At 34.9% G+C, this 25,346-nt stretch overlaps 2 protein-coding genes across 2 annotated transcripts in view; one reads left to right on the forward strand and one right to left on the reverse strand.

Moving 5' to 3' along the window:
* PSMD1 (proteasome 26S subunit, non-ATPase 1) overlaps positions 1-25,346 on the reverse strand; it is a 91,973-nt gene that overhangs the window by 36,827 nt on the left and 29,800 nt on the right. The window contains exon 16 of the mRNA XM_041766712.1: positions 24,616-24,680. Within this exon, the coding sequence (XP_041622646.1) occupies positions 24,616-24,680 (65 nt within the window). The remainder of the gene's footprint in view (positions 1-24,615; positions 24,681-25,346) is intronic.
* On the forward strand, positions 1,184-17,625 carry HTR2B (5-hydroxytryptamine receptor 2B). The gene is given in 5 exon segments (XM_041766713.1): positions 1,184-1,620; positions 2,583-3,182; positions 12,041-12,241; positions 16,073-16,775; positions 16,777-17,625. Coding segments are annotated over 4 exon segments (1,437 nt in total). The 5' UTR covers positions 1,184-1,620; positions 2,583-2,833; the 3' UTR covers positions 16,961-17,625.

Below are 25,346 nucleotides of genomic sequence, written 5' to 3' on the forward strand. Positions count from 1 at the left end.
AGAACAATGCCTTATCAACTCAAGAAAATCAATAGATAGAAATGACAGATAGACAGATAGATAGATAGACAGACAGATAGATATAAATAAAACCAAATTCTGGAACTGAAAAGCATAAATGAAATGAGAAATTCAGTAGAGTGTGTTCAATAGCAGAACTGGGCATGCAGAAGAAAGAATCACATTAGGTAAACTGACAATATGTTTGAAGCTGTGGAAAAGAGTAATGTCAACGTGACTCCAAAGGGTAGGATGGATGAAAAGAAAGACATTCTGAGAAGGCAAAAGGTGGTAGCATTTTCAGATTGGTCTAAATCTTTCATTAAAATAGAGGTAAAATCAGTCATCAGGGGAGAGTGAGTGGAGTCTAAGATTAAGTTTGGAAGAGCTATTTTTAGAATTTTAACTCTTTCACTGATCTTGTCAAAGAGAATGAGTAAGAAAGGAATAAAAAAAAAAAAAAGCCAAGAAATATTTGAGCTGGGCTGTGGGACCTGTTAAAAGTGAGCTAGTTTGGGCAGCCCGGGTGACTCAGCAGTTTAGCGCAGACTTCGGCCCAGGGTGTGATCCTGGAGACCCAGGATGGAGTCCCATGTTGGGCTCCCTGCATGGAGCCTGCTTCTCCTTCTGCCTGTGTCTCTGCCTCTCTCTCTTTCTCTCTCATGAATAAATGAAAAATCTTAAAAAAAAAAAAAAAAAGAAAAAGAAAAATCTTAAAAAAAAAGGTGATCTACGATCTTTCATAAAGGAAATTTTAGAAATGATGTTCTAATGCCAAGCTAGTCTTACAATTTAGAAAAAAACTTAGCATAGCTGTTAAAATTTTTATACCAACTTTCTGAAGGCAGAAATATATTTTCATTACATCCTGTATACTTTTCCTAATGTATCTGTGAAAAAAAAAAAAAAAAAAACTGCTAATGAACCAACCCCCCTCAATCCCAGAAGCCATCTGTTTAAAAATGAGCAATGAAAAAAAAAAAAAGAAAAAGAAAAAGAAAAAAAAAATGAGCAATGAAAGTTTCTGCTAAAACCTATGTATACATGTAGAATTCAGACCTTTCTGTACTCTTCTATATAAGGTTGCAACCAGAGGGAATTAATTGTGCTCCACAGCAAACACATAAAAGCTGAGTAAGAATCTTGTTCTGAAATTAAATTCTGGGAATCACTATAAGGCTTACAGGGCACATTCTTCACAGAATGAAAACTCTAGAATCTCTAGATTATATCTTATTTTTTTTCAAGTGGGAGAAACAGCTCAGTGTTAATCCAAAGCAAAACTATCTTAAGCTAAAAATGACAGAGTTTATTTCAGTCCCTCAAATATCAAAGAGAGCTCTTAAGAATACAACAAAATAGGGTCATGAACTAGTTCAACATACTTAACTGGTAGTTTTATGAATTATAATGAATGCTGCTACTCTTTAAAAATGAATGTATCAAAGAGGAAATAACCTCATTGGCATGCGTGCAGCTATTCGACACATTTGTTTCATTGCTTTCAAGCAACAGAGCAGGAGACTCTGAATAAGTCAATGGGAGGACTTCTTCAGTCAGAGCAGCAAGCAGGTCTACTGAGCATACAAAATTACATGCTTGGGAGATTAACAATAAGAGGTAAGTGTTTAACAAATAAATATAAAGTAAATCTAAATTTTTTTTTCCTTCAAAAAAACTGCTACCATAATCTTTTATTTCTATTCAGTAGTTTAAAGATCAAAACAAAAATTTTACCAATGTTAAAGGAGTGATACTTAATATGGGATTTATAGATTTTATGATTAAATGGTTTAATCTTCCTCTTAGCTTATACTCTTTCCCCACCAAACTGGGCAGGTTAAGGAAAAAAATGATTACTTAAAGCAAAGCAAGGAACTGTTTCAAATTTGGCAAAAAGTGATAAATTTAGAAACTATCTGTGGCGGTATAGGCTTTCTTTGAAAGATGAAATTACCAAAAAACAATTATTTGGATCCTACTAATACCTACTTTTTTTCCTTACCTCAAACTAAAAGAATTTTAAAATGTTGTATAAAAATGGCAATTATATCAGTATTAAGATAAACCTGATCAGACAAAACCCAATTACAAATAAAGATTCCTAGCTGGTAAATAATTTATTTGGACCTTAGCTGGGCTTGAAGAATTTCTAAGTGGGTAACCAGCAGGTACCAAAATGTTCTATTCACAACTATTTAGTGCTTTGATGTTTCTATTCTATACATATTCTAAGGTAAAGGTAAAAAGACATTCAAGGGTCAGGAAATACCTAAACGTTTTTTTTAAATAACCACTGAAAAAATAAATGTATCTCTTGTTTCGTAACCTGAGACATATCAGGAATATGATTGCGGAAATAGGTTGCATTGCCACAAATGCAAAAGAGATCTATTGAGATGGGAAGGGCTACTCTAAGTTCAAGTGTTTTTTTCTGTTTCTTGAAAATAACAAAATAAAATAATGTAATCTACATATCTTATATCTAGGGGGAACTCTTGGGACTCATTGGCATTCAAATTCAAACACGAATCTACCACTACAGCAGAGAGAGAAACTAATAAACAGTCTTTCTTTCACAGCTACCAGTTTCTTTCACTAAACATTCTGACATCAGAGCCTCTGCAGAAGGCTAAACCCTTGGGCCTTACCTACAGAAAAGAACAGATGCGTGCACGCTCTCATTTTAGAGAACCTGAAATTTTTTTTAAAAGAAGGAGTCAACTTTGGTTTTGAGTGTTTGGCCTGGGTACAATGTCTTTAAAAAGCAGATGACCAGCTTAGCTATCGACCATGCTGACCAGAAGTGGATCATATCACACAAAAACAGCGAATGGCCATCTCTTATAGAATATCAGAACAGAGCACAATTCCTGAGCACATTGTGCAGAGCTCCTTTCATCACTTAATCTTTGCTAACTGGTCTGGATTACAAACAGAATCGATACCAGAGGAAATGAAACAGACTGGTGAGCAACAGGGAAAGAAACCACACTGGGCAGCTCTTCTGATACTCATGGTGATAATACCCACAATTGGTGGGAACATCCTGGTTATTCTGGCTATTTCACTGGAAAAAAAGCTGCAGTATGCTACCAATTATTTTCTAATGTCCCTAGCAGTGGCTGATCTGCTAGTTGGATTGTTTGTGATGCCGATTGCCCTTTTGACAATAATGTTTGGTAAGTATTTCACTTTGTTCCTGATATCAAACCAGAGAACTAAAATATACTATTAGAGAAATGAATACTCAGTCTTTAAAGATGGACCATTTAAAGATACAGTGAGTGAACAGTCCTTTGTTTCCATCATTTTCTATAGTTGATAATGTATTAAAGAACAAAAAATAATTTCTTAGAAATAATTCTACTCCTTCCCTACTCATCTAATGAAAGTCTAATTAGTCATCTAACCATTTAAAAAGTTATCCAAGTTAACATTATTCAGATTCTGTGTTCGTCACTTAAAAATTATAGTGAAGAACGGACTTATACTTTAACTTTCCCATTAATACTTTTTCCCCTTGATAAATCAACAAGTAGGACACTCCCATGACAGGTATGCTCTGAGTTATTTATTAACAAAAAAAAATCTTTGAAATCACTCAATTCCAATTTGAATCACTAAACTCCAATTTAAAATTGGAATTGTTCTAAAAATGTGTTATATTTCTTTATTGTTTGTGTACTTTAAACTTAAACCTAATTCTTACGCACGTGTCATATTAAGAAAATATTATGTTTAGTTGCTAAAGGAAATGGTCTGGTTCACAGTGTCCTAAGAGATGATTCATCTATTTAATTTTTATGATTTCTAACCATTCACGTCCTTGATACAAGTAAGAAAACTGACCTAAAATAAAATATTATTAAAAATAATTTATTAAAAATTATTAAAACAAGTGACCGAAACCAGAGTTATTATAATAATGTAGCTTGATATACAATATCAAGATATATATATAGCTTTGTTATAATAAAAAAGATAATGAAAAAAAAAGATGATATTAAAATTAAGTAGTTTTCATTTATGTGTATCATCGCTAGTTATAGAATTTGGGTAAATACAAATAATTGCTGATAAATTATGAGGGTTTCTAAGAAAAAGCAGTAAGAGGATACTTAACTTAGTCAATGCTCGGCATAAATTGATATTCTATTCTTTAACTGCTTAAGAAAAATTATTATTTGCAGCAGATAGGGCTTCCTGAAATTTATACGGTGAGGATAAAAAGATTTCAGGTTACAGAAATAAAGTTTATTTAACTAGAATACATATTAGAAGGAAAACAAAAACTCCAATAAAAATATTATATTTAGGTTTAAATCTTAGATTTTTAAGTGTAGAATGATATCTAAAATTAAGTATTTGAATCCCCAAATATCAGATGGTAACAGGCTGAAACTTTCCATTCTAAATTAACATCTAACCCAGGCTTTAAATTCTGTAGCAAAAAATAAAAAATAAATAATAAATAAATAAATAAATAAATTATGTAGCAGAACAAGCAATAAGCAGTAAGGATCCATAGTTTTAATGGTCTCTTTAATAGTATTATTTATCCTCTTCTCTTTTATAAATTTATAACTTTTTGAATAATTTGGTACAACATGATATGACCTAATAAAACACAAAAACAGGTACGAGAGATAATTCCTGTAGTCCACAGGAAAAGAGTAGGTATTTGGAGCTGACAACTAAGCTTATATTTAAGCTGGGAGTCTGGGGCCAGGGGGTCCCTGGGTGGCTCAGTGGTTTAGTGCCTGCCTTCGTCCCAGGGCGTGATCCTGGAGTCCTGGGATTGAGTCCCGCGTCGGGCTCCAGGCATGAAGCCTGCCTCTCTCTCCCTCCCTCCCTCCCTCTCTCTCTCTCTCTCTCATGAAAAAAATAAATTAAAATAAATAAAATAAAATAAAATAAAATAAAATAAAATAAAATAAAATAAAATCCTTTATAGTCCCAAACACTTTTACTATCAGTAACTAAGCTCTACAGGGGGATTCAATTTTTAAAAAATAACCTGGGAACTTAATCACTATTTAAAAATTATTGCATTAAATTCATTATTAAAAACATTATCCTATTTCTATGAAAAACTGCATACTCTGCCCTCTAAAAAGGTCCAAAGGAAGCATTCATAAACTAGAACTGCATATATTATAAATTCATACCTAACTTCAAATACTAAGGTTTAAAGCCCTTTACATGTTAACAAATACAAAGACTTTCTAAATTAATGCATTTATAAGAATTTATGATAACTTTAAAAGGCAGGAGTAGATTTTATATCTTTTTATCTCATTATAGAAATAATCTAATGAACTTCTAAAGTCTATACAAACAAACAAAAGTGTCCCTGATTCTGTAAACATAAAAAATTAACTACACCTGAGTGGTATGAGTGATTTTAATGATCTCAGGGAAATTTAATGAAAGGAATAAAAGAAACTTTACATAAGCTAATGTTTTTTTTTTTTTTTTTTTTAAAGAGCACTGCTTTATTTATTTATTTATGATAGTCACAGAGAGAGAGAAGAGAGGCAGAGACACAGGCAGAGGGAGAAGCAGGCTCCATGCACCGGGAGCCCGACGTGGGACTCGATCCCGGGTCTCCAGGATCGCGCCCTGGGCCAAAGGCAGGCGCCAAACCGCTGCGCCACCCAGGGATCCCCAAGCTAATGTTTTAATAAAGTTAAGTTTTAAAAAAAGAGCAGTATAACTTTAAAAACAGAATTTCCACTTTTTACCAAGATTATGATGAGAGGCCTAACATGGTCTCTCAAATGAACTCTGATATCTGTGTCAGTTTTTCTGTCACTTCTTTCACTCTGGGAGCACTAGACTTAACCTTTATTCATAGGTCTAGTTTTAACTGTCTTATGTATAATTTCGAAAATTCACAAGTTAGTAGCTTATAACATAAGGCTCGAAAATGCCTACTCAGAAGGCATTGAGAAATACTTGAGTAAGATGCAAAGGAAAACAGAACAGCATATGCCAATATAAAAAAGACAGGGGGATCCCTGGGTGGCGCAGCAGTTTGGCGCCTGCCTTTGGCCCAGGGCGCGATCCTGGAGACCCAGATTGAATCCCACGTCGGGCTCCCAGTGCATGGAGCCTGCTTCTCCCTCTGCCTGTGTCTCTGCCCCTCTCTCTCTCTCTATATGTGTGTGTGTGTGTGTGACTATCATAAATAAATAAAAATTAAAAATAAAATAAAATAAAATAAAAAAGACAGGATGTTCACAGTTTAAGAACTTCTCTGAATTTTCCCTTCTCTCATTAAATAAATGATTAAAATGTGAAAGGAGAAAATATAGTGTTTGGTCATTATTGGTTTATTTATAACAAGTTTTAATCCATGTTTCAGGATTAAAGTTGAAACAGCATCTGTGGTAGCGCTGGCAGAGGGTGTATAAAATAAAATGGCTGAAAGATAGAGGTCTGAATCAAGACACTGCAGGCATTGAATCCTGGTTCTCCTGTGCTGGCTTAGACAAGTCACTTAACACATCAGGTTCAATCACCTTGTCTGTAAAACAGGTATGATGAATCTTACACATTGCAGGCTATGCAATGTGAAATGGTCAACTAAGGCCCAGTACATAATAGGCACTAATGATTGGCAAGTATTAGTAGAGTATGAAAAGAGTATATGTGATTTAGTTTATTTTTTAAATTTAAAAAAACACACACAGAGAGAGAGAGAGAGAGAGAGAGGGGCAGAGACGACATAGGCAGAGGGAGAAGCAGGCTCCATGCACCAGGAGCCCGACGTGGGACTTGATCCCGGGTCTCCAGGATCGCACCCTGGGCCAAAGGCAGGCGCCAAACCGCTGGAGACCCGGGATCGAGTCCCACGTCGGGCTCCCGGTGCATGGAGCCTGCTTCTCTCTCTGCCTATGTCTCTGCCTCTCTCTCTCTATGTGTGTGACTATCATAAATAAATAAAAATTAAAAAAAAAAAAAACTCAGGTTTTTATATCAGTTAAAAAGAGAGCAAAATAAATAATTAAAAAGTAAAAAGACAAGCATGGCAATACATACAGATATTTATGTTTGCTATTTATGTGTATATATATAAAGACAGAGAGTAAAAGGCATACTTTCATGACAAATTAAAAGATAAACATGTTTTCATGCCTTTTTAAAACGAGTACAACTTCAAATTCAACTGGATACATGCATTCTTGCTACAGTGGGCAGGAGGTCAAACATACTGATTTTGCAGTAATAATATGACTTAACATTTCTAAGTAGGAGTGTTTTAATGGGTCGTCTAGTTGGCCAGTTTCTGTCAAACAATATTAGTAATAAGAACTAACATTTATTGAGTGCTTTCTCTATGCCAGACATTGTTCTAAACACTTTTATTATTGCATTTAATCTTCAAAGCAATCCTATAAAATTGGTTATCATCACCATTATTCCTAATTTACAAGAGAGGACATCGGAATGAGAAATTATATCAACCAAAACAGTCATATTTGGCAAAGAGCCAACATTTACCTCAAAATAACTCTACCTAACAAGACAGCCATAGAGTTTTCTCTTGGGACAAGGCAGAACAAAATATTTTTTAAAGTTATATTTCATATTAAATGATACAGAATACTTGGGTCTTAACCAGTACTTGTATGACTCTTTGAGATGATTGCAAGATCTCTTTTCTGAGGAAGATATTAGACCTAGGCCCATGCCTATGAAGTTGCTGAACCCTGTCTGGAGACAAATAGAAAGTGATGTAACTGAATGGCAAAATTACCACGTTTTATGTATGGTGGTACCTGAAGCATGCAAGTTTTCATTTTAACAACAAAACATTTGTGCTATTAATTTTTTTGGATAAATAATTAACTATCTATAACCTAAGACTCACAAGATTTGTTTTCCTCCTATAATTACTGATCTGTCATTATTTCAGGCAGTCATGGAAGTGCTATTATTCAAATCTTATTGAAATTAAATTCCTCTTTAATTTGGGAGGGACTTCTGGGTGGCTCAGTGGTTGAGCGTCCGCCTTCAGCTCAGAACATGATCCTGGAGTCCCGGGATCGAGTCCTGTATCGGGCTCCTTGCATGGAACCTGCTTCTCCTGTCTCTGCCTCTCTCTCTCTGGTGTCTCTTATGAATGAATAAATAAAATCTTTAAAAAAAAAAAAAAGATTAATTTGGGGGAAGGTAAAGGAAGAAGTAGGTTTTTCTCCTTTTTTTTAAAAAATACATTTTTTTTCATTTTTTAAAAATTTATTTATTCATAGAGACAGAGACAGAGAGAGAGAGAGAGAGAGAGAGAGAGAGAGAGAGAGAGAGGCAGAGACACAGGCAGAGGGAGAAGCAGGCTTCATGCAGGGAGCCCGACATGGGACTCGATCCCATGTCTCCAGAACCGCACCCTGGGCTGCAGGTGGCGCTAAATCGCTGCGCCACCAGGGCTGCCCTGAAGTAGGTTTTTCAAAGAAATTTTGTGTACTTTCTGGGAGACAACAAATACTATATAAAATTTAATAGTTTTCCCTTTTTTGTCTTAGCTTTTATGAGAAAAACAAAACAAAACAAAAAACAAAACTCAGAGCCCCAGAACAGCAGTAATTAATTTAGTTCACGTACCTGATAACTTATTTCTTTTTTTTTTAATTTTTTTTTTTTAATTTATTTATGATAGTCATACAGAGAGAGAGAGAGAGGCAGAGACACAAGCAGAGGGAGAAGCAGGCTCCATGCACCAGGAGCCCGACGTGGGATTCAATCCCGGGTCTCCAGGATCGCGCCCTGGGCCAAAGGCAGGTGCCAAACCGCTGCGCCACCCAGGGATCCCCTGATAACTTATTTCTTATACTGACTCTCATATATATGAGAAAAGTATATACTTTTCTTTTTATATAAATTTGTAACTGGTCCATTTTAAATAGTATAGTAAACTCTTATGGAAATAAGCTGGACATAATACATTACAACAAATAAATGAAATTTTAAATCCTTAAAACAAATTAAAACTCCTAATAAAAGGGATGCCTGGGTGCTCAGTGGTTGGTGTCTGCCTTCAGCCCAGGGCATGATCCTGGGGTCCCGGGATCGAGTCCCACATCGGGCTCCCGGCATGGAGCCTGCTTCTCCCTCTGCCTGTGTCTCTGCCTCTCTCTCTCTCTCTCTCTCTCTCTCTCTCTGTGTCTCTCATGAATAAATAAAATCTTAAAAAAAAAAACAAAAAAAAAACCTCCTAATAAAAATAACAAAGTTTTGGGAAGTTAACCTACTCACACCAAACCAACTAAACCTTTTTTAGTTATTCTGAATAGTAAGAAACTTTTCTGACCTTGAGCCTATCAAATTAATACTAACTGAAAAAAATTATAGACATGAAAGTATCTGGACTAGGGAAAATCCCTTTATAACCTGAGAATGTCTAGAACTGTTTTTAATTTGTATAAATTCTTAGATTACCTCAATCTATTTAGGCAGACAAGCTTTTTGTTTTGTTTTATAGAAAAGGTTTCTATAAATTTAATGCTGTTGTATTACTTTTATGTTCTTTTCATAAAAAGTCTATTGACTAGTATCTTCACAAAATTTGCAATTATAAAGGTTAATCATGAAGATCCATCTCTCTCAACCCTAAACCTCATACCACAGTCTCCTTACGTAAAGATCAAGTCCCATGTCAGGCTCCCTGCATGGAGCCTGCTTCTCCCTCTGCCTGTGTCTCTGCCTTTCTCTCTCTCTCTCTCTCTCTCTCTCTGTGTGTGTGTCTCTCATGAATAAATAAAATCTTAAAAAAAAAAAAAAGAAAGAAAAGAAAATTCTCTATCATGTCTCAGTATTTCTACTGTTAGCAGTAAGTACTGACCAAAATAATACAATTCTAGTAATCTGCATTAATTTCAGAATCTACTTTGCATCCCAAAATTGGGAGTTTATAAACTAAACTCATTCTGTTGGAAAGTAAACCTAATCAAGCTTCACAGGCTTAAAGAGCACTAAAGAGCTTTCTCTTTTAGCCCACAATTAGGAATATATAAGTCATACTGTCTATTTTCCAAAGACATGTACTTCTTACATGAGAGTTCTATTGTGGCTTCCTGCTCATGGCTACTAGATTTATAAATAAAATTTTTGAGATCTTAATTTAAAAACAAACATAGTTAGAAAAGCTAAATATGCCAGTTTGAAACTATAATCAGTATCTCTTGTTGTAGCTCTAGAGATGAGTATTTTTCTATCTTCTGCTCAGTCCTAAACGTAGAACTGTAGGACAGTTAGAAATGTAGTCTCATTTCAAGTAGTTTCCACTGCGAAATACTATCATGTGGTTCTTTTCACTCTACTTGAACTGTTAGTTTGCTTAAGCTGAGGTCCATTGTTGCCTTTCACTGTCCAAAGTCCTTTTCTACTTATCAACAGAGAATCTGAAAACTATGACGAAGAGGAAGAAAAATCTAATTGATTAGATTCTTTCTGTTTGGTTTTTTTTTTTTTTTTTTTTTTTGGATTAGATTCTTTCTAAAGAAGATTTCTCTGCCATAGATTTATTTTGAGACGTCTCTCATATATTCCTTTCTATGAGGCTTTCTAAGTGCCTATCCTACACCAGGGAACAAATGTAGGTGTATCTTTTAAGACCCAAGACACAATGTTTCCCAGTCTTCTAAAACAATACTCCTCATTTATTTGCATACTTTGGAAAAAGACATATTCAAGTCAATCTCAAAACTCTCTAAGTGATAGTCTTTTTTTTTGTGGGGGAGGGGTCTGGGATGCTAACCTCTCTCTACCCCCAGGCTTCTTGAATTCGAACAGTTTACAACTGGAGTTTCTTGGTGTTCTGAAATCCTAAAATGACATCTTGATCTTTCTTCAATCAACCCAATGATTTTATACCTGTCAAAGTCGGATAAACATGCAAAAACCAGGAAAAGTAGTTTATATTTTGTCAGTGGACATACATATGTAAAAAGGATTTAGATAATCTCACATATATAGCATTTGTTCTATACAGAGGTAATTTGCTTTTATAGCAAGGTCTAAAATTGTGTGTGTGTGTGTGTGTGTTAGTAAAGTGGATTCTAACGGAAATATTCTAGGGCAAACCATAAAATAAATTTTAGCTGTTTTAGAACTGCAATATGTATATTCTGGGTTATGAATAATATACAATATCTTAACCCATATGTATATAGATACTTGTCTAAATAAATTTATTGGAAAGCTATGTAGGATAGTATCATATCCAAAACCTTAAATTTTTCAAAGTCAGTATTTCTCAAGTACTTAATAAGACTTATGAAGTATAAATACTTTTTTTTCATAAGAATTTGTTACATAAAGTAAGTACTATGTTTAATCTTGAGACTTGCTCTTTAAACTGGGTCCCCAGTGACAGGACTGAATTCTGGAATATGAAAGGATAACAATCCATTTTTCTTCAGAATAATCTGAAGCCATTCCTTTTGCAAACTTTATTCTGGAACTACTTCTGTCAAAAAGAAAAGTCAAATCATTCCACTTAATTATTTCACCAAATGAGAGTCTGCTATAAGTAAAGATCATGCTGCCAGTTATTGGTAGAAATGAGACAAATCCTAGGTTTCACTAAAACTCTTATTCTAATACTTTTTGCCACATTACACTGCTTCCTCTATATGGTAAAATATATTCCTTTCATACAAAAGCAGCTTAAAAATTAATTTTATTTGACTAGCAAGGTTAAGTTCCAGTTGCAACTATGTGAAAAATTTTAAAAGATCACAAAAGAAACAGACAAAAGAGCAACAATCAAATTAATGCTAAAAATGCTAAACTGATTTTGAAAAAGGGCATTGTGATTATTATACAAAATAGAAAATGTATTTAAAAGGTATCATTTACAGAAATATACTTAATATTACTAACTCCATTACCTTAAGTTGGAAGTCTTGTGGAGGCTAAGTCATAAAATTTCAGGTAAACAACAACAACAACAAAAATATGTATCACTTTAAAAATAAAGTGCAGATTGAAGACTGTCATTTTGCAGGAGAATATGTTTTGTTTTGTTTTTCAGAGACTATATGGCCCCTCCCACTTGTTCTATGCCCTGCCTGGTTATTTCTTGATGTTCTTTTCTCTACTGCATCCATCATGCATCTCTGTGCCATTTCTGTGGATCGTTATATAGCCATCAAAAAGCCAATCCAGGCCAATCAAAGTAACTCACGAGCTACAGCATTCATCAAGATTACAGTGGTATGGTTAATTTCAATAGGTATGTGGGGAACAGCAGGATGTGGAGTGGGGTAAATAAATAGCTTTTGGTTTCTTTTGGGTAAGAAAAATACCAGGCCTGGTAGACTGTGAAACTCAACAAGAGAGGTCAAGGCAGATTACTGATATACCAACACAAGCTCCTTATGCCATGTCATCATATAGCTTCTAAACCATACTATCAGCAACACATGCAAAAAAGCAAAAAGCTCATGTCCTCAGAAAGAACCATCTTCACAATGTTTACTGAGATATCTTCTTGCTTTGATCTTGACATGCAAAAAGACTAAGCCTAAAAACACTTTTCATTTTTGTCAACAGATCATTAAGGTCTAGGCAGCATCCAAAATCTAATCTCAAAACTATATTAAAGTAACAATAAAATAAAATCTTTGGTCACACTTAAGAAGATAAGATAGGAAAAGAGGGAAAAAAAACCCCAAACATTTTGTATGCAGGTATTAAAGATCATAAATTCATCTTGGAGGCCAATATGTGTATAGAATAAAGGCAGTAAGTGTCTACATAAGTGTTTTAGATATATGTTTAATCAGAGGTTTTAAGGGAGATGCAAGTGATACTCAGAAATGATTTACAGAAGAAAATACTATTTCTTCTAAGCTGTCTTATGCCCCTGTGCCCACCTTTAATGCTCAAAGATAGCTGCTATAATAGAGTATCTTAGCATGAAATACAGCATAAGTAACCCAAACTTCTTATAAGCTAATATTAGAAAAACAGATTCACAATTACTATGATCATTAATAGTGTGACTAGCAGATTAACTTCTTCCAAAAAAAAAAAAAAAATTAAGAGAGATCTGGAATACAAAAGGAAAACAAGGAAAGCAAGATAATGAGTGATTTTTATATTCCTGAAATAATACCAGGGAGGTAAAAATAAGGAGTGTTACTACTCTGGCTTGGGAAGAAAGTAGGGTCAAGGAAAAGTCTATTTAAAATGAACAGATTTGCAAACAGTGAGATAGGCTAGTTTTGGGGGTAGACACTGACAGAGCAGAAGCCCCCCCCCAAAAGAAGCCAGACAAAGAGCTTGGGAGATAAGGGCTAATAGTCACCAAAACGTAGAGTGGAAAGGAGGGAAACTAGCTCATGCCAAAAGTCCCATATCTTTGGTAAGTTCACTGACATAAGGGAGAGGACAGGGTAGATAGTATGAGGTGTGTGTGTGTGACTGTGTGTTTTGGGGTAGGGTGGGAGAAATGAGGAAAAGGCAGAGAGAAGACATGAGAAATGATCCTTAAGAACTAAGACATTTGAAACCATGAATATGTTCAAGCCAATAAATAGTCTTAGAAGGGATGCCTCAATTAAGGCTAGATCCCATGAATTCATAAACAGATCTAGCCTTTGCTGATTACCTATGATATACTAAGAAACAGGAATATAAAGATAAAGAGTTTTTATGTTCAAGGAAGGCAGATAATAAATTAGATTAATATAAAGTGTTAGTATGCAGAAGGAAAAGAATAAAAAGAAGACCTCAGATTTATAGCGTTGGAAGGGATTTTATAAATTCACTTTTTCCTTTTATAGATAAGAAACCTAGAGGTTTTAAATAGTTGGCTTAAAGATCGTTAACAACTTTTTGGCACCAAGGTCAAGATCAACACTGATCCTTTCATCACACTTTGTTTTGTAGGACCAGAGACAATTTAGTAACTTTGTAAAAGAAAAAGCAGATGTTAGGGTTAGTTCGGTTTTTAAATTCTGCAAAGTGCTAAAAAAAGCTCACTTCTTCTGGACTTAGTTATCCTAGGTAAGCCCTGGCAAATAGTAAAGAATGAAAGATTAAGGGGATAAGGGTATAAAAAGTACCAGTGAAAACTTGATATACTAACTATACTTATGTTATATATAACTAATACTTATGTTATTTACGGACCACCAAGCTGGTTGAGAAGGTAATGTGAGCTTGAAAGAGATTAATGGAATGTGAAAATAGAGAAGGAAGAATGGACTAAAGGTCAAGATAGTAAAAAGAAGTCTCACAGTAATGGAGAGCAGCAGGACAAGAAAGGGAAAAATCAAACAAAGTTCATGGTTTTAGATATGGGACAGTTTTAAGAGGGCTTATGGATGGCTTCACGAATACAAAAAATAATGAGGGCTGATACACCCGAAACTAATAACACTGTATGTTAATTACACTGGAATTAAAATTTTAAAAATAATAAAAGAAATTAGAGCGGAGTTCAACAGACATAAAATGAAGGTGTCAGAAGGGTCATCAGTGAGATCAAGTCAAGGAAGGTAAGAGCAGTGGAACAGTGCAAAGGAAGGCTATATAGCAAGGTGCTGAATCCATTGAGGAAGATGAACAGATGTCCTGGATGGAAAACAGAGTGGTGTAAGCAGATTAAACAGACTTCAAAAGGGAAGGGCTCTGGAGGGAAAGAACAGCATAACGATCTCTTAGAAATAACAAGGTAGGGATCCCTGGGTGGCTCAGCGGTTTATCGCCTGCCCCTCTGGCCCAGGGCATGATCCTGGAGTCCCAGGATCGAGTCCCACATCGGGCTCCCTGCATGGAGCCTGCTTCTCCCTCTGCCTGTGTCTCTGCCTCTCTGTGTCTTTTATGAATAAATAAAATCTTAAAAAGAAAAGAAAAGAAAAAAAGAAAGAAATAACAGGGTAGTCCAGGGGTCAGCCAACTTTTCTTGTAAAGGGCAAGATAGTAAATATTTTGGGCTTGCAAGCTCTTAATGATTTCAGTCACAACTACCCAACACTGCAGCAGTGGAGTAAAAGCAGTCATAAACAATTTGTTAACAAATGGGTATGGCTGTGTTCCAATAAAATTTACAAAAACAGAATTCAGGCCAGATTCGGCCCTCAAGCTATATTGTGCTAACCTCTAGCATAGAACAGTAAGTATACAGAATCCTCTTTCTGGTGGTGGTCTTGAGGAAAAGTAGAAAAAGCAGTAACCTCCCTGTTAGAAAGGATCTGAGGAAATATTTCTGTCAAAGGTTGTTCAGCTACCATAAAAAGGCTGTAGTGCTATGAGATTCATAAAAAAACACAAGGATTCTAAAAGTTTTTAAAGATCAGTCAATTCAAACTTCTTTTTAAGAATCTGCTGTTTCAAAGGGAAAGGATTTAGGATGACACTTGTGTGCCTAACTCACCACGCAAGATCATATTTAAGTACCCACTTCATGATATTTAAAGTATTAGAAAATTAGCACAAGATACATTTCTTTCATATCTGTTACAGGAACCTTCAATTTGAAAATTAATTTTATTAATTTTTAAGTGGCATTTAAAAAAAAAAAAAAAACAATGAACTCCCCTCAGTTTTCCCTAAGTCATCAGAGGAAAAGATTAAGACATTCATAAACTTCAAAAACTAAAAATGTCTGTCAAATGAAACTCTGTAGCCTCAAAGATAATAGATATATATCTAGAATTAAGATACTGCATGAATGTACTCCCTTTAAATCAACTACATTAGATTATAAAAATTCTCTCCTGAATTCCTTTTCCTTAACCTGGGATAGAGAAACAAACAAAGAGTATGAGAAATGAGAATAAATGAAGACATTCTCTCTTATTTCATGGATATACTACAGCTTTAGGGAAGCTTAAATTATAAACTTAAAATGACTAATCAATCTGTTTAAAAACAGCAGGTCTGCTTACTTAGCTTTCATTTGTTATTAAATCTTCCCTTGATTAAATGCTTTGACAGATTCTGCATTGTGTGTACTAGGAATGACAGTACAGTAACCACAAAAAGTCACTAAGATAAACTCTAAGAGACAAAGGTCATAAAATTAACTTCATTTATATTATTTTCTCTTCCTTAGGCATTGCCATTCCAGTCCCTATTAGAGGGATAGAAACTGATCAGGGTAACCCAAGCAACATCACCTGTGTGCTGACAAAGGATCGTTTTGGCAACTTCATGCTGTATGGCTCACTGGCTGCCTTTTTTACACCTCTGGCAATCATGATTGTCACCTACTTTCTCACTATCCATGCTTTACAGAAGAAAGCTTCCTTGGTCAAAAATAAGCCACCTCCATGCCTAACATGGCTGACTGTGTCTACAACTTTCCGAAGGAATGAAACACCTTGCTCGTCACCTGAAAAGGTGGCAATGCTGGATGGTTCCCACAAAGATAGAACTCTGCCCAGCTCAAGTGATGACCTACTTATGCGAAGAATGTCCACAGCTGGAAAAAAGTCCATGCAGACCATTTCCAATGAACAGAGAGCCTCCAAGGTTCTAGGAATTGTTTTTTTTCTCTTTTTGCTTATGTGGTGTCCCTTTTTTATTACAAATGTAACTTTAGTTTTGTGTGATTCCTGCAATCAGACTACTCTCAATATGCTTCTGGAGGTATTTGTGTGGATAGGCTATGTTTCCTCAGGAGTAAATCCTTTGGTCTACACCCTCTTCAATAAAACATTTCGGAATGCATTTGGCCGATATATTACCTGCAATTACCAGGCCATGAAATCAGTAAAAACTGTCAGAAAATGCTCCAGCAATAACTACTTCCGAAATGGCAGAGAACTCAAAGTTTTTCATGAAACGTGGAATGTGAAATGGTATTAATCCTGCCACGTACCAGAGCCCAATGAGGCTCTGCAGTTCAACCATTCACGCTTCCTCAATCATTCTACTAGATACACTTCTCGTCACAGAAAATGAAGGTGACAAAACTGAAGAGCAAGTCAGTTATGTATAGAAGGAATAGAGATATTCACCTAATTAATATAACAATGAGTAGGGTGACAAAGCAGATAGAAATGTACCAAGAATTATATAAAAAGCTTTAAGTCATCTACCAAGTAATCTCTTTAATATAAGAGTTATATACTAAGATTATGCAATTTTCTTTATTTGGACAAAACTCCATTTCTGGAGTACAAAATTGCAGCTGTTCAAAATCATTTTGTACAGCTGCAAAAAAAAAAAAAAGAAATCCAGCACTCTGGGTAAATGTTAAGGTATTCAATGAAATAAAATTAATCAACCAAATTTTAGTTTTAAAATAATGTCATTATAAGAATTTGTTTTGGCACTTGGCGGGATGAGCACTGGGTGTTATGCTATATGTTGGCAAATTGAACTCCAATAAAAATAAAATTAAATAAATAACATAAAATGAATTTTTTTTGTTTCTAATGGTATGCAAAGCTGTGCTAAGAATGAAACAGAACAAGACAAAAAAAGCATTAACCTCTTCAAAACCTTAAGAACAAAAAACAAACAAAACAAGACAAAACAAAACAAAACAAAAAACCTTAAGAACATAATGCATAACACAGAACAGTTACAGGTACGGAAGACTAAAAGTGAGTGCATAAAATTACACCATCTGGAGGTAAACCAAGATTGTCATTTACAGTCTGGCTCAGTTATCATAAACTCAGTTATCATGACTCAGTCATGATTTTGCTTTCATTAGGAAACTTGTCTTGATGGAAGGTGAAGGAAGGATAGTTGTTGGCTACCACACAAAGTAACAGGATCTCAGAACAAGAGCTATTTGTTAAGTGGCTGATACCAAGTATCTACTCACCAGAAGTGAGTCTAACTTAGAGAAGGAGGAGGAAGCAAATGACATTACTCCGGGGTACCTGAACCTCATTTTGTTCTGTAAAGAACATGTGCAAACTGGAACCATGGGATCTTGATACAGAAATCTAAACTTCAATGACCTCATAATGACCCCAAAACTTGGTTAACTTCTGGCATTTTTTATTCACCCTTTCCTTATTTCATTTTGTATTGCTGGATCTAGGAATAAGTCCAAACTCTGTCACTAGCTGACTAAATACACGAAAGATATTTAATTTCTCTGAGCCTCAATTTTCTCATCTACATTTCATAGGGTTCTTATGAGAATGAGTACACATGGGCAGTCTGTCCATAGTAGCCAATTCTAATTATATCAGATATTTAATAGTTACACTATTCTCATAAATGGTGAACAAATTTAGGCTGAGGGTCTGCAGTGAAAACAGCCAATATCTTTCTTTATAGGCTGAACCATTCTTATATCTCAACCTATTGTTCTTGTGCTATCCTTCTCCAAATGATTAAGTTTAAGAAAATTACTTTGAGGGACACCTGGGTGGCTCAGCGGTTGAGCTTCTGCCTTTGGCTCAGGACATGATCTCACATTGGGATCGAATCCCACATCAGGCTCTGTGCAAAGAGCCTGCCTCTCTCTCTGTCTGTGTCTCTGCCTCTCTCATGAATAAATAAATAAAAAATATATATAAATACAAAGAAAATTACTTCGAGAAATGTGTTGGCTATGGAGAGGCTCAGCAAAAGTGAACCAGGTATATATTCTTGTGCAAATGGGAGAATTCTTCCCTAGAACATAGAAAATAGATATTATGGGCTCTATGTCATCTGCCACAGAGTATATCTTACAAATTTAATCCCTAAATCTCAAAGTTTTAGGCACTTTCCCCCATCAGTCTAAGATTTCTTAAGAGCATGAAGGGTGGCCCATTTCAGATATGCAAAATAATTTACATTCCTAAAAAAATTATCTATTTTGGTTCTAGTTTCTACTATGATGAAGTATGACATATATTAAGATTTATATTCTTGCCAAGTCACATAAGATTAAGTTTTCTAAAGTTACTTTAACAGTATTCCAAACTGCATCATATATATCTGAAGGCATATGTAATTGTTTCAGGACATCTAAATACCAGAGATGGTACAATGCCAAGGCTCTACCTCGAGACAAACGAGATTAAATGGACCACCTTCTCACATGCTCTATACTGTCTCCAAATTTTGTATATGCTTAAACCTACAGATACCTACAAAATAAACTATATGACCCTTAAACTAGTTAGCTTCAATTCCTGGAAAAAAAAAATCTTTGCTTATAATCTGCTGAGATATCTTTCTCTAGCTAATGAGAAATTTACTATTGCTACTTCTAGAAAATAACAACTCCAATATAAACTATTTCTGAAAAAGTACAACAGAGCACAAACTTTTACCATTCTGATCTGATTCTTTGATTTCAGAATACTTTAAAGAAATCTATAATTAAAAAAAAAGAAAAAGAGAAATCTATAATTTTAAAGCAAATTTCAGAAGTTAACCACACCTATGACAACAAAGGCTAGTTTTCCCTTCAAAGAGTAGACTGTACCTCTTTAGAAAAATAATTTTGAAAAAAACTTTCATTTGTTTTCATATTTATGATTAATTAATGAAGGGGAAAACCAAAGTAAAGAAAGAGTAAAAAAAAAAAAAAAAAGACAAAAATTAAGGAAGTTATAACATCAAGAACATAAACACAAAGACATTGAGGCAGAATAAAGAGTATATACCAAACATACAAAATTGTGAATGGAGATGCTGTAAAGATGATTCTTGCATTTGGTAGTAACTAGCTGACTGATGGGGTTCTTTCAAATTCTAAGGATCTATGATGGCACAACATTTTTATACTCAAGGACCATTTTTTTATAGTCTAAAAAAATGTACCAGGAATCGCCCTCACATCTTGCAAGATCCATCAATATCTGAAAGCATATTAATACATACACTGAGAAATATCCAATTTTATATTTTAATAGCTTAAGTCAGAGCAAAGATGATCTGGGACCTCCAGGATTATCTAATTTTAAGAAAGGTCTATAACAAGGGCACCTGGGTGACTCAGTCAGTTAAGAGTCTGACTCTTGATTTTGGCTCAGGTCGTGATTTTTTTTTTTCCTAGATTATTTATTTATTTATTTATTCATGAAAGACAGAGAGAGAGAGAGAGAGGCAGAGAGAGAAGCAGGCTCCTTACAGGAAGCCAGGTGCAGGACTCGATCCCCAGACCCGAGATCATACCCTGAGCCAAAGGCAGACACCCAACCACTGAGCCACCTAGGTGTTTTAGGTCATGATTTCAGGGTCATAAGATCTAGCTCCACATTGGGCTCTGCACTCAGCACAGAGTCTGCTTGAGATTCTCTCTCCTTTCCCCTCTACCCCTCCCTCTGCTCATGTTTCCATGCTCTCTCTCTAAATAAAATCTTAAAAAAAAAAAAGAGATCTATATCAGATCATTATAACATTTTAATTTCAACAAATATTAAATAATTCAGATTACTTTCAGTTCCAACTGAGTTTCAGTCAATGCCAAGCACAGTACTGTACAAAGAGTTGTTATAATAAAAACTGCTTACTGGACAGATAACAATGGGCCTGATAATCACCTATGTATTACACAAAAAATGTACTCAATAAATAAAAAAGGAAAAGCAAAAAAAAAAAAAATGTACTCAGTTAATTTCACCTTGGCAAAAATGTTTTTCAACTTAATTCTCAATATTTATCATATAACGCACAAATATCAAGAGAAAATAACAGAGTGAAAATACTGTAACTCCCTGGACTACCTGAGAGTAAAGATAATACGTGTGAGAATTTTTAGTTTCCCACAAGACAATTTCATCTTAGTTGAAGTACAAATATATGTTTACGCATGTTTTCAGTATCCATAGCTAGTAAGTACACTTAAAAAAAAGATTTAAAAAATTAAGAAGAAATAAGTTCTTAAAATATGGTTCAAGAAGGTCAAATGTCTGCAGTTATTTTAAAGGTGACATGTAACATCTAAAAGGGAAGAAATGATAAAATGGAGCACATTCTAAGAAAGTAAATAATGGCACACCAGAAAACATTTACTATTCTTAGGAGATAGGATAGAAACTTGCCAAATATTAAAAGTAATGAGGAAATTTGAAAATCACTTAGGAAAATAGTACTGATGGAAAGGCATGTTGTAAAAAGCATTGATCTATAATGAGATCTGTTTTGAATTTCAGTTCTACTTTTTAGTTCTATGACAATGAAAAATTGTATTAACTATTTTGGAATTCAGTTTCCTTCTCTTTAAAAAAAATATTTCTAAGTTTCTTTCACTTTTAAAAATTCTCACTCCAGGAAAATTGTACTAGTCTAAATTTTAAAGAATTTGGTCTCAACTGCAATTCCTTCGACAAGTTGATTACATTTAATTTTCTTCACCTATAAAGTAACTTTCAGACAAATCATCTGAAGTCTTTTCCAGTTTCTTCTGTTTATAAAGAGTCACACTATGAAAACAAAATTCAGAATGGTCCCTTAGAAATAAAAAGCACACAGTACCATTCATTAGCTGGATATGACTATCCTAGGTTGCAGAGATCTCAGCAAAGTCTAAATCAGCTCACAGGAGACATCTGCTGCTGAAACTGGGAAATTAGCATGAGAGTGAGCCCCAGGAAATGCAAAGGCACAAATGAATGTTAATTGAAGAGCAAAGTGCTATCAGGTTAAAAAGGGTAGAAAAACAGTTCATGAAGCTCAACTTCCTATGTAGTAGAATTTACACACTAGGCCACTGATTCATAGGATACAAAATATAAAATCACCAGGAAGAATTAACAACTGACAAAAAAGAAACAAAATAAAGAGACGATCATGAATAGGATTGTTTATATAAACCAATAGTTACTAAAAGTATCCTTAGAAAAATATACTTTCCTATCAAAATTATCTAGTTCTCTGATAAGAATTAAAACAAAACAAAAAGACCCCTCTGGATGGCAATAATACCCACTCCCCTCCCCACAATCTAAACTCTAGAGCTAAACCAGTGAAAGGTTAGGGTCACAGCTTGGCTAATATAATAATAACCCAAAAATGGACAGGGAGAAAATAAAACTATTCAACTTCTATTTGCTTCCATTTTTTCCCCCAGGAGAATGATTTTTGAAACAGAAAGATAAAAAGTAATGTTGTAAAGATTGATCAAAATGTAAAACAGGTAAGGGGCACCTGGGTGGCAGAGTTAAGTTAATGACTCTTTTCAGGTCAAGTCATGACTCAGGATGGTGAGATCAAGCCCCAGACTGGACTCCACACTTGGCACAGAGTCTACTTCAGATTCTCTCTCTGTGCTCCTCCCGCTTGTGCTCTCTCTCAAATAAATAAAAAATTTTTTAAAATGTAAAATAGGTGAAAAGACTGGCTGCATTAAATGAGTTCAACTCTGTAAGCTAAATGAATCACTTCCTTTAAACAGAACTTGTGGTTGTAATTATGGAACCACTGCTGACAAATTTGAGAAAAAAAAAAGAAAATGGCAAAGATACAAAAAGACTCTAAGTGGCTAAATATTCTGATGTTCAAAAAGAGAAAAGAGAGGACTCAAGAAATTAAGTGTGAAGTCTATTCCAGATTTTTTAAAAATACAAAGAATAGCTTAATGCACATAAGTTTTGTCATACCTTAGAAAAAGAATCAATGAGTATCTGACACTTCTATGAATTACTAAAAACAATAACAACTAATCATGTATCCTATTTTGGAGGTATCAGAGTAGTAGGTCTATGTAAATATTATGTCTTTAGATTTAGTGAAGGCTTTCTAGCATCTTTGTGAACAAGCTGAACAAATGAGTGTTAGAGGACAATACAATGAAGGAACTTAGTATGCGGCTGAACAACCTTATTCAACAAAACTGGTGTAAGGAGAAACCTAATTAGTATGTTATATGGGTCTGTACTCTGCTGTTTTATTCAGCATATTAATCCACAGAGGAGTAAAGTAGTCTACAGCCTATCTGGATAAGTTTTTCATAAATGGATTAACTTCCTATCTAAAATGTTATGAAGATGTTCCTATAACCAGTTCACGGTGGATGTTCAATATTTGTTGAATTATGTTATGACCTTTACAACAAAGGTTCACTCCCAGGAACCTGGGAGAAAATCTATTCCAGAGATTAAAAGGGCATGAGTGAGACTCATCTAACTGACTCATCTAACATGTACCTTGAAAACTTTTTTTTTTGTATAATTTCATCACAAATAAGGTATGATAAGCAGTGTCCAAAGAAGCTAAAAGAAGTACTTTTAATTTGCCTTTGCTGGATTTTAATATAAAGTATCTTAGCCAAAAGAAACAATGATTCTTGAGATTAGAGATAAGTAGATAGAAGAACTGCAAGAAGAGTACTACTGCATCTGCCACCGTTATAGTTGCTCCTACTATCATATGCTTAAATAGCTTAAATAACACTTAGTAGTAGTGCCAGATGCTGTTCTAAGAGCTTTAGATTTTTTTTAAAAGATTTCATTTATTTATTCATGAAAGACACAGAGAGAGGCAGAGACTCAGGGAGAGGGAAAAGCAGCCCCCCTGCGGGGAGCCTGATGCAGGACTCAATCCCAGGACCCCAGGATCATGACCTGAGCCAAAGGCAGACACTCAACCACTGAGCCACTCAGGTGCCCCTAAGAGCTTTAGATATTAATTCAGTTACCCATCCAAAAATGCACTTCTTTTTAAAAAAGATTTATTTTGGGGGTGGTTTAGGAAAATAGAGTGAACAGGGCAGAGGGAGAGGGAGAAACAGGCTCCCTGCTGAGCTGGGAGCCCTGGTTGAGGCTCAATCCCAGGACTCAGGGATCATGACCTGAGTTGAAATTAAGAGTCTGCCATTTAAAAAAAAAAAAAAAAGAGAGCCTGCCATTTAATCAACTGAGTCATCCAGGCACCACAAAAACACATTTCTTTCTTTCTTTTTTTTTTTTTTTTTAATTTTTATTTATTTATGATAGTCACAGAGAGAGAGAGAGAGAGAGAGAGGCAGAGACACAGGCAGAGGGAGAAGTGGGCTCCCTGCACCGGGAGCCCGACGTGGGATTTGATCCCGGGTCTCCAGGACCGCGCCCTGGGCCAAAGGCAGGCGCCAAACCGCTGCGCCACCCAGGGATCCCCAAAAACACATTTCTTAAATTGGTACTATTATTATATCAATCTTACAGATGAGAAATTGGAAGCTCAAAAAGGCTAATAATAATAAGCCCAAAGTCACTCTGTAAGTGGCAGAGCCTGGATTTAATCCTGGCAGACTGGTTTCAGAGTATGTACTCTTAATAACAGCTATCATATGCCAAGGGCATTTCCAAATCTCAAGTCCAAAAATATTTTCTTAAATCTGTAAATTTTTCACGCTTCTACTTTTTGTTCTCATTAAAGAGCTTCAACCCTATGTAAGAAACAGCATCCCATCTGAATTACCAATATGTATGGAAAGAGGACTACTAAATATGCTATTTGGATTTAAAAACTTAAGCAAATACACAGAATGTTATGAAAAAATAAACAGAAATAATAAAGTCATTTTACTACTTTTCAAATAGATTCTTGGATTTTCAAGACACACTTTTTTTTTTTTTTTTTCAGATCAACAGTACTGATCTTATTGTTAAATGGTCTTCACCCTGAACCTAGATGTATTCCTCAGATATTTAGCTTCTCTTTAGTGACTATTTAAAAAAAGGACTATAAAGAGAACCAGAAATTAGAAATTATTACCTGAACAGAATGAACCCGAGTGATTCCACTGCTGCCCTCCGGACATCGTCATTAACATCACTTACCTAGGAAAAATTTTAAAGGATGATTATATTATACTATGCATTCTATTACTAGAGTTAAGTAATGAGAGACTCACATCATTCAAAAGTAAATTAGATCTCATTAATCAGAATGTCTTCCCTTAATTTAGGAAAAACGCATCTGAAATACCTTTTATTTCAAGGCTTAAAAGCCTCTTAAGCTTGGTGAAGTTTAAGATTCAGGACTGCTTCTAAAGATTATTTCAGCTGCACTATAGCTTTTGCAGGCTACTCTGAAAATCTAACATTCTTTCAATGTTGTTTTAAAAAAAAAGTACAGGGATCCCTGGGTGGCGCAGCGGTTTGGCGCCTGCCTTTGGCCCAGGGCGCGATCCTGGAGACCCGGGATCGAATCCCACATCAGGCTCCCGGTGCATGGAGCCTGCTTCTCCCTCCGCCTGTGTCTCTGCCTCTCTCTCTCTCTCTCTGTGACTATCATAAATAAATAAAAAATTAAAAAAAATAAAAAATAAAAAAATAAAAATAAATAAAAAAAAGTACATCCTAAATTCAAGCAAAATACAAACATTTACAATTTATAACATACTACATGCTACGCTGATAAAAAAAATTAATAATAAATACTGTGGGATGTATCTCTGGGAAGAAAATAATAATAGCTCTAAATTAAACCCTTTCTGCATCGGA

This window comes from Vulpes lagopus, chromosome 8 (genome assembly GCF_018345385.1).
Source record: "Vulpes lagopus strain Blue_001 chromosome 8, ASM1834538v1, whole genome shotgun sequence".
In the NCBI taxonomy this organism is placed as follows: Eukaryota; Metazoa; Chordata; class Mammalia; order Carnivora; family Canidae; genus Vulpes; species Vulpes lagopus.